General features: G+C 32.7%; 3 protein-coding genes across 3 annotated transcripts; 2 read left to right on the forward strand and 1 right to left on the reverse strand.

Annotated features, from left to right (window-relative positions):
• Positions 1-488: 488 nt before the first annotated feature.
• On the forward strand, positions 489-10,656 carry Bub1 (Bub1 kinase). Its single transcript, XM_073083973.1, has 14 exons — positions 489-918; positions 1,194-1,398; positions 1,903-2,099; positions 2,381-2,633; positions 3,773-3,944; positions 4,477-4,616; positions 4,863-5,427; positions 5,591-5,778; positions 5,867-6,168; positions 6,571-8,554; positions 8,626-8,873; positions 9,236-9,332; positions 9,682-9,851; positions 10,075-10,656. Exons 1-14 carry the CDS (start codon positions 791-793, stop codon positions 10,247-10,249), a joined length of 4,824 nt encoding a protein of 1,607 aa, XP_072940074.1. The 5' UTR covers positions 489-790; the 3' UTR covers positions 10,250-10,656.
• Positions 10,657-11,264: 608 nt separating this feature from the next.
• Positions 11,265-13,132, reverse strand: wuho (tRNA (guanine-N(7)-)-methyltransferase non-catalytic subunit wuho). The gene has a single exon (XM_073083971.1). The coding sequence runs from the start codon at positions 12,956-12,958 to the stop codon at positions 11,804-11,806; it is 1,155 nt and encodes a 384-aa protein (XP_072940072.1). The 5' UTR covers positions 12,959-13,132; the 3' UTR covers positions 11,265-11,803.
• A 413-nt stretch (positions 13,133-13,545) lies between these two features.
• On the forward strand, positions 13,546-15,308 carry Srp19 (signal recognition particle 19). The gene is made up of 4 exons (XM_073083700.1): positions 13,546-13,724; positions 13,987-14,164; positions 14,743-14,882; positions 15,180-15,308. Exons 1-4 carry the CDS (start codon positions 13,678-13,680, stop codon positions 15,250-15,252), a joined length of 438 nt encoding a protein of 145 aa, XP_072939801.1. The 5' UTR covers positions 13,546-13,677; the 3' UTR covers positions 15,253-15,308.
• The last annotated feature ends 2,998 nt before the right edge of the window (positions 15,309-18,306 follow it).

Here is an 18,306-nt window from a genome sequence, read left to right on the forward strand (position 1 = left end):
ATCTTTATATTAATAGAAAAAATATTAAAATAATGTTATTAAACTATTCATGTGTTTCATACTTTCATATGGTTTCATAGCTATACTTGATCATTATTATCTTTTCTGAATGTATAATAAGCGAAGTCTTTTTATAGAGTTCAAAGAGTGATAAATTATTTTAATAAACCAAAACAATACATTTCAAATTTAAGATAAATGACAAGAAAAATAAATAAACAAGCAGATTACTTTGCTTTCAAGAAACAAAGCGCATTTGATCGTGTGTAGTTGTCTTTACTGATTACAAAATATTTCATGAAATAATTCTTGTTAGATTCAGTAATTTGTTATAATGTAAGACACAGTAATTTGAAAATATAAATTTTATTCCTGGAATTTTTAAAGGCAATAGTTTAAAAGTATACAGAATATGATAACTCCTGAGCAGAGTTCATAACGGCCACATTTTATACAAATTCAAATCTGAGCATAGACACTAATATTCTATCAAATTTTGTCACTTTGATGGGGTTGAATCTGAATTTCTGATAGATATGGTGCTTCAGTTGGTAACAGACACGAAATTTCACAGGATTTTTAGTTTAATCCTGTTATTTTAAACCGATTTCTATCTGAATTGCCTAAGTTATAGTGATTGTGTTATCTGAAGCTCCTGGACAGTGTGAGAAAACAGTGAAAACGTATTATTTGTCGCGTAAACCTGGGTCTGGGAAATCACGTATTTGTGTTTAGATTTCCAGTGTTTATCCCTAATGCTTTGATACTTGTGGTCTATTTAGGTTCTAAAATGGACATCGATGTTAGCAAGGAGAATATTCAGCCCCTAAGGGGTGGTAGGAACCTCTTACAACTGGGTACAGCATTGCAAGCTCAATCAGATGTTGATGCCCAAAGACAGCTGCAATTACAAAAAGAGTAAGTATTTCTTTGAGTTTTCTACATTGTTATATCACTACGTTTCGTTTAAGTGCAAAATCATGTCGTTTCAAAATAATACAGTTCATACATTTATGACATTACAACTACAACAAAAAAATACAGTAAGCTTCGTAGCAACGTCCTTATTGAAGCTTATTATAGTCATTGAGTGTTTAACGTACATGGTAGTTGGAAGAAATAACCAATTATAATACTAATAATATAAAAATTATTGTATGTTCATCTGTAAGTGAAAAAGTGATTGTTTTTAGGGAACATGAAGCAGCTATTAGACATTATCAAGGCAGTGATCCCCTGGACCCATGGTTCAACTATATCCAGTGGGTAGAACAGTCATACCCCAAGCATGGCCATGAAGGTCATATAGATAAGCTTATAAAGGACTGCTTGCAGTTATTTGAAAAAGATGAACGCTATTTCCAGGACAGAAGGCTTGTAAAGCTTTGGATTAAATATGTAAGTGTGTCTACACTATGTATAATGTGTATTATGAGTTTGGGATATATGTCTTGGTGACAGAGCTTAATGTTGTGGAACATTAAAGTTCTTTCTATATTTGCTTAGTACAGGCCATATTCTTGTCTTGCAATATTTATATTAGAAAATCTTGTAAAGAAACATAAAATTATTACATCAATATCATTTTAGTAAATCTTATAATGTTGTTATAATGTTATGCTTTAATCTGTGTTGTGGACTATTAAAAACAAACTGAAAAGATAACCTAAGTAAAATAGAAAAGATTATATAGAAATAAAAAAATTAAAACACAGCCTGTAAAAACCAAATCAATTGAATGTTGTTTCACATATAATCTGGCAATGTATTTCTGTTTGATACCAATTTAGGGGAATAAATTACATAATATTACAAATAAAACTGGAATAACAATGAGACAAAGAGATAATAGATACAGTTGTTCATATTTTATGTCATATACATTGAATATTTGTTCATTAGGTTGACTGTCTGTCAAATCCTTTGGAGATTTACCAAAGACTCTATAACACCGGTATTGGAGTTGAATGTTCTGAGTTCTATCGGGCATGGGCTTGTTACTGTGAAGAGTCCGGGGACTACAAGAAGGCCAATCAGGTCTACATGCTAGGTTTACAAGCGAAGGCGCAACCCTTGGATGAACTGGAACAAGCCCATATGTGAGTTATGTGATATTATACTTTTTAACTTAACTGTATTAGAAAGCTTTTCAACACTTTACCTTGTTCCATTAAAAATAGAAATGATAAATATCAGTTATTCATAGAATTTTGAACTACTCCTTATTATTTAATTATTGAATGTTGTCTTTTATATTGATTTAATCTTGGAGCAAATACAATGTTGATTGTGTGCAATATAAAAAAAAAAAGATTGTGATATGCTTATCAAAGTGTATCAAAATAAAATAGTCACTTTTCTAATATTTTTGCCTCTTCAGGAACTTTCAACTATTTTTCGCCCAGAGAATGTTACATGACGATTCTCCTACTAAGAGGAAGGCAGCATCAGCGTTAGCTGAAACAAGAATGGCTTTAACATCGCTCAAGTCATTCAAAAGGCGTAACATTGCCAATGTACCTGTCCAGCGAGTTGGGGAGAGCATCAAAAGCGCAATGCCTGGAGTTATGAGACAGCAAACTGGGAATGATAATAGATTACCTGCGTCCAACATCATGGTTCAAGTTTATGAGGTTAGTTGACTATAGATATATAATACTATGTGCCAATTTTGTCTTACACCTAAGTATTAACTTCTAGATATAGTAAGGAACTGATAAATCAATTTTAATTTGGTTTTCAATTTACATATGCTTTGCATTTTGGTATTAGCTTAAAAAAAAAAGGTAATTATGCAGTTTGGTTACTTTTGCGAAAAACGATGGTAAATTTTTTTTTTCTCCGTGAAGCCGTTAATTGCATCATAGTAAGTGATATTCCATGGGGGGAGGGGCAAAAACGTGATCATGAATGAAGGTAAGGTCTGAATTTACATTGATTGGAACCGCCCGCTCGCAGGGCGCTGCCGCGCCCTGCTCGCTTAGTTTTATATTATCTTATATGTTCCAACCTAACCTAACTAAATAGTCAATGATGAACTGACTTTGCAATTCCATTCGAACCTACACCAAATATCTTCAAACACAACTCAATTATTCCCATCGGTTGAGGAGTTACATATTTTGTCTCCGAGCCACATTATCAGACCCTTAAATAGTCAATGATGAACTGGCTTTGCAATTTCTGAACGCCAAAATAGCGAATGTTTATGAGAACTTCAAAACCCCATAACTCATGGAGTTTATGGGAAATATCACCCTCCCCCCATGGAATATCACTTACTATGATGCAATTAACGGCTTCACGGAGAAAAAAAAATTTTACCATCGTTTTTCGCAAAAGTAACCAAACTGCATAATTACCAAAAAAACTATAGATAAGGCCTTGCATCTATTTGAGCATGTTCATGTGATTGAGTTTGGTTGCTCACATCATGTCGACTTGTCCATGCTCAAAAGTGCTGTCAATGACAAGTAGTGATCTTTGACTATTGAAAGCCTGTGCAGCCTGATTCTGCAGCAAAATCTATGAAATAAGTAAGCTACCTGTGTTGCCCATACATTTAATAAGTGCCCTGCTCTATAGTTCATCTGTAGTATAGTCCACGCCAAACTGTTAGTCTGCTCTGAAGTTGTTGTGAGCAGGTGTCGTCATACAATTTGCTATGGCCACGTGATTCATTTCTATATTCAGAGCGGACTAGCAGTTTTACGCGGACTATAACTTGTGTAAATTGTCACTTATGATATGTATTATTCTATTTGTAAATCAGGATGCGCCATCAACATCTCGTGATATTCCCGTCGCGGAAGACCCTGGTCCAGCCTCATTGGTGCAGGCTTGTGGTAACGTGGAAAATGAGAAGGAAGTTGGCATTTGGACAAACCCGAAGACAAAGATGGTGCACACCAATGTGGTTCCCCATCAGCCACTACCCTTTACGCGTAAGTATGTTTCATTACATAAGTATACATTGTCACTGGAAAGGAAAAAAACTCTTAACAAGCAAAGGGGTCCCTTAACATGTTCGATTTTTAGCCTTTCCAGTGACAATATGTTGATTTGCATGTAATTTAATTCAAGACATTCAACTATTTAGTAGTAACAGATCGAAAATGGGGAAAATTATTATTATTAGGTGTTATTACCCATAGGTTAGTTGTTCCAAAATTAATGTCACATGTCAATCAATCATCCTATATATTTCCTTACAATTTAATTGACTATAGGGATGATTACAAAGATGATAAAAATTACTTATGAAATGATTATGTACTGTTTGATGGTATCTTATAAGAAATGAAGAACTAACTATTTAACGTTTTAACTGAAGTTAACTTAATTCGGCATTCTCATTAAGCACTGAAACATTTTTTGTTTAGTGATGTTTAACTTGGCAGATGTACACATTATTTTTTTAAATAACATGTATTGTAAGCAGTCTTGTATATTATATAAATTTATTTTATTCAATAGCATATGAAGATGAAGACGATGTATTGAAACTGCCACCGAACCATCTGCCCTACTGTGTGGACGACTTGTCTTTTAATGTGCCTCTTTGTGTACCTGATCCTGCAGATCCAACGAAGATTCCTTGTTATAATAAATCACAGGTAAGATCTATGTTTCAATACCATTAGTGTTAAACAATTTACAATCAACATTAAAAGATGTGGATTGAAAATCTGTAAAATTCATTTTGTCAATATGTAATAATGATAATAGTATATAAGAGTGTTTTCATAAAATAATGTAAGTTTGTTTACTATAGTTTAATATAACGAACAAGAAGGAAGGTATCCTTCTTTGTTTTTCCATGTTATGTCTGCAGCTGTTATATATATAGTTTTTTATTACAGGTTTATGTAAATGATAAAGAATACAGTTTAGAAGAAATAAGGTCAAGAATGTACAATTTAGAAAGACGGGCAAAGCCTGAATTTAAAGAAAGTGAGGTACAACAAAATTATAATAATATTAATCAAACGCTTGCCCAGTGTAGTGCTCTAGAGACATTAGCCAATTGTGCATTGGATACCGAACAAGACCATTTAGGGCAACTAATGCCTCTCACTATGCCAACTCTACAAAATATTACTAAAGTGACAAACATGCACTCACCCGGGGAACCAAAAGTATTAGTCAACTTAGACTCTAAAGAATTGAGCGAATTAGCAGCTAAGAGGAATGACAGCAATCAAATATCACACCAAACTATGACTGACAAAGAAAATCAAGTCAGGAGTGAAAATGTACCTACCAATTATAACAACGAAAATGGTGGCACTAATTTTGCTAAAAACAATCTTATGGAGGAATTTAATAGGAGTTTGATGGGTAATCTGCTGGGAGACTCTGTTACCGTCAACACAAAGGAGGCGCGATGGGAGCTGAGAAACATGTTCAATGATGGGCATGACAATGGTAAATAGTTTATTTTATATTTTTATACATATACATACACATAAGTACATAGTTTTTAAATTAGATAGTCTCATTAAAAAATATAATATAATTAACAAAAAAACAATGAAATTTAGTTACTTCATTTATAAGAAACATTTAAATTTATTATTTTATTTTTAAGAGCCGTCAATGGTTCAACCAGTTATGCAACAATTCGAGGTACCAAAATTTGATATTCACGAGGACCGATCAATTACAATGGCTGTAAACACCAAGAAAAATTTTGAAGTACCTGATATAAGAAATGTACCGGAGGACAAGGAAAATGCGAACAAGTTTGGCATGCCCCCTGCAGTAGTTCCTCAACAAGTATGAAATTTTTTAATACATTTATGTTTATACTGTTTTTAGATTTTATCCATGAATGATTTTTTCATCGATTGTAAATATTTCACAGACAAATAAAACAGTGTATTACGAAGAACCATCTTGTACCCAAGTGTTCAACTTCAATATAAAAGACGCCAGCACTCCAAACATGTCTCATTTCAAGAAACCAGCAGCTTGTATAGACCAGTCGAGTAAATTTGCTTCAGTGCCAAAATTTAGTATAGACGAGAGTGTCATGGAACATGTAGATCATGGGGCTGTTAAAAGGGAAGAGAGTGCCAGGCAGCAGACAGTAGATCAACACGCTACAGTTGATAACCAAGGGGCTGGACTATCAGTTATCATGGAGGCAACAAGGGAATATAACAGGTACCATTTAGAAATAGCAAAATGTAGCTTTATATTTGACTCTTCATAGTTTAAAATTGCATATACCAAAAAATAGAACTTTTAAAGGTTATGATTTAATATTTTAATATATTAGAACTGTATGTAGTTTATCAACAGTGTTATATTGTTATATTCCTTAGTAGTTACTATCTTCGTTACTTCCTCAGGGTTTAAAGAAGCTGGTAAGATAAAAAGGCTAATATGAGATGTTCTCACTTAGTAATAGTAGTTACTTTGTGGTCTATTTGAAATTGGTTACAGGATATCAAGCAGTGACTACTTTTTGGTTTTTTAGCGCATGCATTTACCTTTCATGTGAAAGTTTTTTATATTTATTCTAGGAACTTCCAGTTAATAATCAATATAATGATTTCTTTTCAGCAAATCTGGATCTAGCTCTTCAGGTCAATCCATTAGAACAAACTTTACTGGTTATACAACAAATTATGACTCAATGTATAATAACCCAAATGACCCTGCACATCAGATATCTAAGAGAAATTCCCTATCGAACCAAGCTAGAATGCCCAATGGACAGTTTGCTAGAGTTTTTCCACAAAAACGGGAGACACTAGAAAACAAGCCAGCCATACCACCATCCACATCTGTGCCTTATCATTCTCATGACCATCAATATCAGAAACCACTACCTCAAAATTATAATGGGTACAACCCTCAACGGTCTATGCATGCTCAGTATGCACAAAATTATAACTATCAGCAGGGATATCCAAACAATCAAGTGGCCCAACAACAGGGTTATGGAAGTCCAAATCCTAACGCTTACCATAGTCCACAACATGCTGAGATGCAAAGTCCCCATGGTGTCAATCAGGCTGTGCCTCCAGGTTTCCAAAGTCCAACTTACTCTAATCAAATGGGATATCACAGTCCCGGTCATGCCATGGTCAGCCCTCAACATAACTACGCCGGCCGTCAAGAATATCATTATTCTAGTCAAAATGAAAGGCAACATATTTATGCTAATCAACAGCAACAGCAAGGTATGGCTGTCTTCCAAAGCCCTCCGCATCAAACCCAGTATCAGAGTCCCCAGTACTATCAAAGATCTCCACAAGTTCCCACACCAAATCAGGTTTATAATCAGCAAAATTATCACACCATTCAAAACCAATATAATAATGCTAATATGTATCAAAATACTCAACACTCAAACGGTTCAAATTATAATGCCATGCAAAGTCCATACAGACAACCCCCTAAGCAAGATAGTCAAGCATATGCAATGGCCAGTAATCAGCCATTTCAGGTGTATCAGAGTCCCCAAGCATCTCAGAATAATTATCGCAGTCCTCCAATTCATAATGTACCTATGGCACAAGGCCAGTATCACGATCAACAAATGAGGCAAGAAGCTGCCGCCAATGTATCAGTTAAAAGTCAAGAAGTCAATGAAGTTGATAAGAATGCCACTAATAATACAAGTCCACAATCTAAAGCCCAACATAAGAGTCCTGCTTCGGCATTGAGGAATATAAGGCATGACCAACCTAACCCTAAAACTGGACAAAATCCAAATGATATTGGTTTCTCCAATCAATACTTGAACTTTATTTCAAGTAGAAATGAACCCAAGGATAATGCTAATACTCCTAAGTTCACGAACAGTCCAAGTATATCGCAAAAGATGCATAAAAACCTTTATGTTTCAAGCCCAGAGCAGGCTCAGATTCCTCCTTCTTCTGGTCTCTCAGACTCTGACAGTAAAGATGGAATGACAGCTCAAACTGCGACACCGATCCAATCGGCTAAAATTTCTCACGCTACTGATAAATCTAAGGATATCTCCAAGAGACAACTAGACTTTGAACATAGAGTTGATATTCAATCTGAAGACAGCAGAGACTCTGTCAGTAAGGAGAGTAGAATTTCCTCAGTTTACTCACGACAGTCCGACTTCCAATCTGACGGCTATGGAATGGATGTTGACAGTGAGAATTCTATGGAATGTGCAGCTTTTAAATCGACTCACTCCATCTCCTTAGTTGAAACCAGTGATATACCGAGACCTGCAGATATTGATTTCCCCTCAGTGATTGATCCTTTCAACAAGAAAATGTTAACTTCACTATTAGAGTATGTAAAGTTCCCCAATAAAACTCATGCTGAGGGGTATATAGAACTAAGATCTATTCCAAAGTTGCAAACTGCTTCTGTTATGACTTTTGGTAGCAATAAGTTCTCCATTGAGAAGCAGCTAGGAAAAGGAAATTATGGCGCTGTATTCTTATGTATGGATATTCATACGAATAAATCAGTTGCAATTAAATATCAAAAACCCGGTCGTCCTTGGGAGTTTTACATTTGTCAGGAAATAAAGGCTAGAATAAAAGATCCTTTTATGGTAAGCAATTTTGTGTTCATTTTTATTTTTGATATAGTTTTTAACAATATACTAATTATTTTTTTGTTTAGCTTCCAGGTTATATGGATATTACAACAGCATTTATTGCTGACAATGCAAGTTTATTTGTGTCAGAATACTCGAAATATGGATCTCTATTGGATGTTGCCAATAAAGTTAGAATAGCTACCTCAAAATGTATAAACGAGTTCATAGTAATTCTGTTGACTTCAGAAATGCTGTCTATAGTTCACTACCTTCACAAAGCTCAGATTATCCATGCTGATATTAAACCTGACAACTTCTTATTGATGAAGATGTAAGTATCTGTTTCATCTGTGTATGGAAATTAATGTTTTTGGCAATAGTTATAAAAATGGTTATTGGTATTTTAATAAAATTATTTAGATCTGATCCAGCTATGAAACTAATATGAAAGAGATTACAATGTATCAAATTTTACTAATACAAGGATTGGTTCCTAATCTTTTTGTACGTATTATAATATTCTGAAGAATAATGAAAAGGTGCAAGTAATTTAATATAAAAACAGCACACTATTAATCAAATATATCTAAAGTTCGCATCATGCTAGGATTTCTTTCAAAATGTTATTGAAAATATTAACTGATTTAATATATTATTATGCTTTCTTAATTTTAATGACCTTGTATTTTACAGACCTACTCAAGAATGGAGGACACCATCATTACAACTAATTGACTTAGGATGTGCAATAGATATGTCCTTGTTCCCTGAAGGAACGACTTTTAGAGAGGTACTAATATTTTTTATTGTAGATTATTAAAACGAAACATTTTAATTTTCCTTAGTTTTAATGTTTCCTAACTATAATTTCGATAACAAGAAGTGAATACAATTATGTTATTTAGGGTAACATCATACGAATTCAAATAATAACACAGCTTCAAATTTACCTATATTGTATCTTATATTTTATGTGTTAGAAACTGTTAGAAAGAATAAAAGAAGCTGCTTTTTTAATTTAAGTGACTGCAATATTATCTACAGAATATAAAACTAGATGGACCTGAAATGTTTATTTACAGATCATTTAGGAACAAAAAGAAAACATGTGTTAACATTTGTAATTTGTGTGTTTGCAGTTAATTTCTACAGAAGGATTTACTTGTACTGAAATGAGGGAAGGGAAGCCGTGGACCTATCAAACAGACCTGTATTGCTTAGCTGGAACTATTCATGTTATATTGATGGGAAGTTATATGAAGGTTGTCAGTCGCTTAGGCCAGTGGAATATAGATAAGAAATTACCAAGGTAATTCATTTAATTTAAACTATTATTTTTAGAAAATGGTCATACATATGAACTTGGTTAGCCAATGTGTGGGTGTTTACCCATACCATACGCATGATATTTACACAGAAATCTGTTAAATGTTTGATCAGCTTGATAGTTAAATTATACTATTATTTTAGTGCATTATTTTAGAAACTATACATTTTGTATTGCTAATTAAATAATCTTATTTTTTCTACAGGTATATGAAGGTCAGTTTATGGGACAAGATATTCACGACACTACTAAACGTTCCCGATTGCAGCAGCCTACCAGACTTAATGGATCTCAAGAACGAGGTGGACAGTGTATTGCGCGAAATTGACAGCCTCGGTTCTCAACTCCGTAATTTTGCTAATGTGCTTAAGTCTAGGTAAATAAGTGGGCCCAAACTGTATTTATTGCATTTAGGAGTTATGGCGACTGTAAAAATTAGATACTTACATCTGTATTAATAATTATAGGGATAAATATTTTAAGTTTGTGAATTTTCTGGACCCTTTGAGATCTTACACGCTCTTCTAATAAAAACAATACATAATAAATATAAAAAACAGAACTTAAATGTTAAAAATTCTACCTTGTTGTGTTTAATTAAAATTGTGATATAATATTGTTTAGATTTTTGTTAGTAAATATGAAATTGTGGCTTAGATTATCTTGTTAGCTTAATGTTGAACACTTTAGGTTTCATTTATTTTTGTACAACATATAAGACTTGCACACTTCATATTTTTGTTTGAATTGTAATGAAAAAATAAAATTAAACAAATACATGGTTAAAGTTTTTTTTAATGACAAGTTACCATTACCTGCTTATATAATATTCCTTTTCCAGGATACCTAAATGTGTTATTAAAATTTCATGAAATATAAAATATCTAACCTTCAATTAAAATATTTTGTGCTATACTATGCTTGTGCTTCATAAAAAGGCCAATTATTACTAGTTGTTACCCCAAAAAGAACTGGGAGATTTTGGTGTTCACAGATTGTTGTTATCTCTGGCCTAAGTTTTATAAGTCTTGTATATGCCACAGCATAAACTTCAAACCAGAACATTGCTTTTAAATTTGTGAGATGATAGAAATAGGACGAGCACATATAAGTCTGTGAGGATGTGTTCGATAGTCCAAGCTCGAGTGGTTCATCCACCATTAAATTTTATATTACTTCCATTAATGATTCTTTCATAAATCAGGTGGTAGAAACTCTATTACATTCATTAAACTGTTAAGAATACAATGTTAAGAAAAATAATCCTATGGAAAAAATTGTATCTATCAAGCATATAATGATTACCTACCAAGTGTAAGCAATGTTAGTTTAATTTTCGTAATTTGTAGATAAACTATATTTTTGGGTTGATATTTAAAATAAAAAAGGGAGAAATAGAAACCAAAATATTTATTTATTTTTACACACTATTTTCTTATACATTTATCCACAGTAGTAGTAAAAACACTAGAAAAATTCAGATAGAAATATTTGGTATTTTAATAGACAATCCTGGAAAATTGTTGAATGTTGCTATAGCTTCTCCAAATTTTAGTTAAAATAAAAGTAATATAATACATACATAACAGAAGTTTATGATACAAATTCTAGCTTACTATACAGGTAATTTTTTCAAGTGGGCATCATTAATTTTTTTTGAAATATTTTTCCCTAGCTGGGAATAGAATCAATAGTTCATTAAATAAAAAGTACATTGTATTATTCCACCATCGCATAGTGTTGTTTATAAGGTTCAAATTCTGGGAAGTAATGATGGAATTCAAAGTACGGTAAGAGCCTAATTTTTAAGACAACATATTTTTAACTTACTTCCCAAATGAAAGAGGTTATCTGTTTGTCGCATATATATTTCATATTACATTGGTAGCTAAGTTAATATAAATATTGTGTATTAAGTACATCTGTTCTGTATATTAATTGGAATGCGTGTCACTGTCTGTCTGTTTGTCTGTGGCAATGGCCAGTCTTTGCTTTTTCCTTTCCTGATATTCTTGTACATTATCAAACTTCCTCTTATAGAGCACTTTAATGGAATTCCGGTTATCTACTACATCAGATATGACATCTATGTTATTAAACATAGTTATATTTTTAATTAAAACAACATCCATTTTGTCGACGTTACTTGTAATCTTATACTTTAAAATTTCACACTTGGCATCAATGTATACATATAAAAATGATGTGTGCAATTTAATTGCACTTGGATAGTCATTAAAATTTAATGTGTGTTTTAATTTATGAGTAAATTGTTCATTTTTGGTATCTACTGTGTAGATAAATACTTTGTTCACCAAATGCACAGAAGCTGCTATTAGGCTGCAAGACTCACTTATCTTCATAACTGTAAAATGAACAATAGGCAAGTGATCAACTTCGATTCCTTCTCCATCCATATATTTTTTAAATTCCTCTTTAAGGCTTTCATCATTTACATCTATATATGTGTCTATTGTGTAACAAAGAGCTCCTTTTTCATAATTCCAAAATTTTATAGTTCCATCTCCTGATGTACTTATCAAGTATCTTTCATCATGGGGTAAAAGTTCTAAATGATTTACAAATTCTTTATGACCCAAACAGTATGAATGAATTATATAAGTCTTAGGGTAGCAAGTCACTCTTATCTTCTCATCTCTGTCCGCAGTGATAATATATTTTCCATCAGATGTTTGTAAGATATTTAATAGTAGACTTAAATGCCCAAGCAATTGGGTTCCGCTGTCTTCAGTTAAGATGTTATAAATCAAACCATCTCCAGTTTTATCTGCTACAAGTATTTGCGTATTATCAATAGTAAATCGGATTTTACTGGCACTTCTTGGTAGAACAATAACTCTTTCTTCCTTCAATATAGACAGGTTATATATCTTTAGCTGTTTGGAGGTAGAAGTTATTACAGCCAAATATTTATTGTCAGACGAAATCACCATATCAGAAATTCTATCATCATTTTGTGTATTAGCACTGCTTATGCTAATAACTTTATGATTTTCGTGATCATAACAGTCGATATGGAGACCGTTAGCCACTGCTACAAAATTTTCATTTACCGCTATGTAACTCATGATGAATACATGGTTTATTGTAGATATATATAAAACTGTCACTTATAATATTTAGACAAAATAAATAGTTATAACTTATAGGGCATGGTAATCTGTACTTTATAACCTATTGAATTTAAAATAACCTCTGTTTTTCATGTGATGTGACATTGACAGAAAAATATAAAGGTAGTGATAGACGCAGACGGCAGACATATTATTATTGTGTCGTTTGATAGACCTTTATTAATAGTCTCTATGGTTCTTTTAAAATCATAATAATAATTTTATTATTGTATTTAAAAACATTAAGTAATATTAATAATGCAATCAGTCGACATTACATGACAATTAAAAAACATATCAAGCACATTGTAGAAATTATTATTCCATTACTACTACTAGTCGTCTTTATCTTTAGTGGAGGATCAATCGCACTGAAAGTTTGTACGGTAACCCGTCTGTCCTCAAGCGAGTGATTGTGTTAGGTAGCGATATGGTAGCTATCTTAAAATTAATAAAAATACATTGGATTATCTTCGACTCATCTGGCATAAGAATGAGATCCTATTGGCCTGGGATTATTTGGGATTGTCAGCTGTCAAAACAGTCAATGTCAATTTGAAAGATACCAAAACAGAGCCACGTTCATGGATGGAGAGTTTTGATTTTTGTAATTTTAAAATTACTTGTGGTTTAAATATTATCAATAACTTTATAACGTCATATAGAATTTGATCATGGTTACTTCGTGGAGCCCAGATAAAAAACACAGTGACGTGGAAAGGTTGGAATAAGACAATTTATTTTTAAGTGTCGACTTATTCATAGTCATTTGCAATTACATTAATTAAAATAAAGGAAGTGCAGTAATGGAAAAAACATTTCTTTTTGGTGTTAAGTAAGATGAATTCTCACACTCATATCACATCACATTAAAATAATACAGTGTACTTTATGGTACACATCATTATAGAAAAGTAAATTAATTTTTTTTTGCTACAATTTCACTTAACAATGATTTTCATTTTACTCCTGTATAATTTCAGGTGGATTTGTATCTATCCAGCATATTTGAATAGTAAGAAGACTCTGGCACAAGGAAGGAGGTTGCCAAGAGCTCAGTGTGTAGAGAATCCCACTCATCAGGAGATCAGAGATGTGTTGCTTACAGCTGGCATGCGTGTTGGTGTCGAGAACAAGTTGTATCCTAGGGAACGGAGCAAGGTAACAAATGAAATAGATATGTTCATGATACGGTTATTAATTCAGACTTCTATAACTATCTTCTATAACAAGCTAAGTAATTAATTTTAAAAATAAACATAATTATATTTTATTATCTCAATTCTCATTGGATGATAATGGGTACAAGTAGTGGTATGTGGCAACAATTACAGTTTATAAGCTAATAACACTGAGACTTATTGAAACAAAACTACATACAACTCTATACTTAACTACATTGAAAACAATGTTATCATCATACTTGTCTTATTTGAACCAGCGTTGCAGTTTCTCAATTTAAACCAGCAGAGCTACTTATACCATGGGGACTTACACCATATAAACAACTTATATCAATACAAATACAAATCTGATGTATATTTTTGAAGAATTGGAATTTCATAACTGTATTATTTATGTCAATACTTAAGTCCTTAGACATCAACAAAGTAAAAACCAAATTCAAGTAAACCATATTGTACTATTGTGTACAAATATATTAACTCTTTATTTCTCTTCAATAATCTATTAAACTTACTGAAATTAATTGTTTTACATGTGTATCTTTTAATTTCCAGGAAATCCTATTCAGAGGAAGAATTCGGGTACAGATAAAAAATGATGATGGTACATTAGTGAATGCAGATTTCCCGACTAGGGAATCTGTCATGAGATATATTGGGGAGTCAATACCTAAGATGAAAAATCGTCAGAACAGGTAAAATATATGAGTTTGTACAATATAAATTATTACAATCCATGTTTAAAATGTAACCAAATATGTCTGTTTCTGAATTATTTACTTATAGCAAAAATGTTTTTTTAAAGTTGGTTAAATATATTTTTAACTATAAGTGAACTGATAAATCTTGCCTTCAAATAACTAATACATATTACTAGTAATAATTAAAACAATCTGGATTCTATTTAGTCAACTACATTAATACAACATAAATGCTTAGAACCCAATTAGTACCTAATATATGAATTTTTATTTTGAATAATTATTTTATAGGCCTGCTGATCAACAACCACAAACTACAAGCCAGGCTGCTACAAAGAGTAAAGGAAAGAAAGGACGCAGATAATATTATTTAATATCTACAAACAATTAATATGAAAAATAAATATAAAATAATATAAAGTGTATTTTATTTTAAAATTATGAACGAATTCTATAAGCTTTTTCAGTTAGTTTATTGTTACCATTTACATCTCTAGCTATACTGTATCCATCATAAATTATAACAATCTTTTGTTTGTCATGAGCTAAATCAGATTGTAGCTTATTAACTAAACTTGCTGATAAATTAATATCATCTAAAATTAATGTTTTATTTGTTCCACGAAATTCTTGATCTTCTGCGGCCATTGCGCCATTCCCATTAAGGATTCGCTGATTACTGGCGATATTGTTTGTGATATTGAAGGTGTTTTCTTCAGGGCTCTGGATTTGCCGTAATATTTTTGTAGTTTCTTTTTTGGCGTTAGGTCCTCGTAATCTTGAATCAGATTGTAGTAAAAGTTTTCTGCTTTCTGTTTCGTTTCTTCTAGCTTCGAACTGATCGAATCCTGTAAATTGATCGCTGTCTCCTCCATTACTTTCAATGGTTTCAGTGGACCAGATAATGTCTGTTTCAGTGGTAGTTGTCTCATCTTCGGTGTTTTCGGTATTATTTCTATTTCTTCCGATTGTTCCACAGGATCCATTGCAGCTTGCATCGTCTCCTGAACCACTGTTGGGATAGTTTTCATGATCTTCTGTATGGGTGTCCGCTTTTCTTCCTCCGGAATTATAACTTTCATCATTTCCATTATTCCTGGGGATATCTCCTTCAGCGTATCTGTAATGTGTGGAGAGGCTTCCCTCACTGAGTCCATTATGGTTTCTCCCACCGCCAGTGGTATTTCTTGTAGGTAGTACGGATATGTTCGTATTCCGTCTGAGAGGGCTGTTGTTAACATTGAAAGTATTATAGGTGGTCGTGGAGGAAGTCTCGGGAGTCTTAGTCTTTGGAGAGATCTCAGTGGTGATAGTCGCGATCGAAGCAGTTGCCTCTTTTGTCGGATCAGACTCTCTAGTATTATATTTGGACTTCGCACAAGGGCATTCTTCACTTCTTGCGATGGATCGATGTCTCTGGTAGTATTCTTCTTCGTCATCGACTTCGCCTGAGTCTGAACCAAGTATATTATTAAATAACACACTAAGACTTTTGAGAAGCGGAATGTAATTGCGGTTGAATTTCTCATCGTCGTTAATTTCTCTCTTACTTGTTGTATTGATTCGCCTTCTTCGAGGTTTATACGAATATTTAATTTTTTTCGGCCTTAATGGTGTTCTTATTTGAAACGTTTTCTTGTACTTCAATGGAGATATTTTCTTGTTTATTGGGATGATACTTCCTGTAAAATAAAAACTGTATATTAGATGATTTACGTATAAAAATTGTTTAATGCATAATAATATATTTCGCAATTGTTTTAGGGGTTACGAATAAAATTGTTTACCTGTTGTGTGTTTCGTAAGTACCGCTGGAGGTAAGCTATTATTGTTTGAAAACTCTCTTACTTTCGTTTTTGTTTCTGCAATTAAAAAGTAGTTATTATCATAACTTGAAGGTAGCGTAAAATGCAATTAAATCGAAATAATATTTACGTGATTCACGTACCAAATGTGTTTAATTTTGTAAAACAATTTTTCATCACGTTTTACAAACTAGAACGTGTCATTTAAGCATTCCGTTTAAATTTTATATGTAAAATTGTGCGTCTGTATGTATTCTCTTTCTAATTGAACAACATGAACGATTTTCATTAAGAATTTATTTATTTACATAATTTAAGATTTTTTTAATTTACCTGATATTTTGGATTGCGCGGTGTTTAAAGATCCTGCTTGCCTTTCTGCGGCAATAATATCATTCAATGATATCGTTTTAGGCGAGACAACTGAAAAAAATGTGTTATTGTGCAAATATATTATAGAAACCATGTGTTTTGCTGATAAACGAATTAATACAATAGGTCAATAATTCGCCAAGTACGAGACGAACTCGCACATAGAGGCTTCCCTACCACCAAATGTTCTTTATTTTTTACTTATTTTTATTCATTTTATTATTTTCAACAGAACTTAGTTATATGACACACCAATAGATGGCGTTGGGGTGATGATGAATGATGCGTAAACAACGTATACTAAAATTAAAATAACTATATTACAATATGTTTTATGGTTCTTATTTGTATTTATTATAATACTAGTTATAGTAGTAAACGGAATGTAAAAATTTCAACCGTTTTCCTAGTACGGTTTAACATTTAGATCGGAAAATAACGAAAAAATCCGGTTTGTTGTATGGAGACCCCCTTTAATATTCAATTTTATTTTTAGTAGTTGTTGTTATAGCCGCCACGGTTATGCATCCTCTATAAAATTCATATATTCATATTCATATCTTTATATTAGCTTTGGGTACGGAACCCTAAAAATGTCCTAATTTCCGCCAGTCAGCAACTTTTACTTTACATGATTTTCTTATAGGAGTTAGCAGACTAGCATGCAATCCGCCTGATGGTAAGTGGCTACTGCTGCCCATGGACATCTGTAATGAACCCCAGAAAAGACTAGACTTCTACCCGAGGTCTGCCACAGATGCGCCGCTACATCTGAGGACTAAGCCGGCATTCCTCGGAAAGACATGTCTCCCCTTTCTGTATCAACCCCTTTAAACCAGAACACAGCAACCCTTAACACTGCTGTTATTAAGATGGAGAGAGATATGTCATATATGAGTCTTGTATGATATGTCGTAGGCGAGTTTTTGTTCTTGCCTGTGTGTAAACATTTTGATACGATTATGTTATGGCGATTATTGCTTGTGATAGTTGCTTACGATTTCTCGACCCGAAACGTGCGAGAAACTCTCTCCATCTAAATGAGGCATTAGGCAGAAATAGGTGGGGCGATGGTGTCTCCGGAGTAGAACCACAGAAGGTTCACCCACCTTCACACGGCACTTAACTATTTATTTTACTACATTATTTGTTGAAATTTATTTCCTAGCAATATTTTTGAAAGACTGGATGGTAATAATTACTTACTACTAAAATATTTAATTATTTTTTAACACTATTAT

The sequence above is a fragment of the Epargyreus clarus genome, unplaced genomic scaffold (genome assembly GCF_041222505.1).
Source record: "Epargyreus clarus isolate Ecla_fem2 unplaced genomic scaffold, WU_Ecla_fem_2.2 ptg000019l, whole genome shotgun sequence".
NCBI lineage: Eukaryota > Metazoa > Arthropoda > Insecta > Lepidoptera > Hesperiidae > Epargyreus > Epargyreus clarus.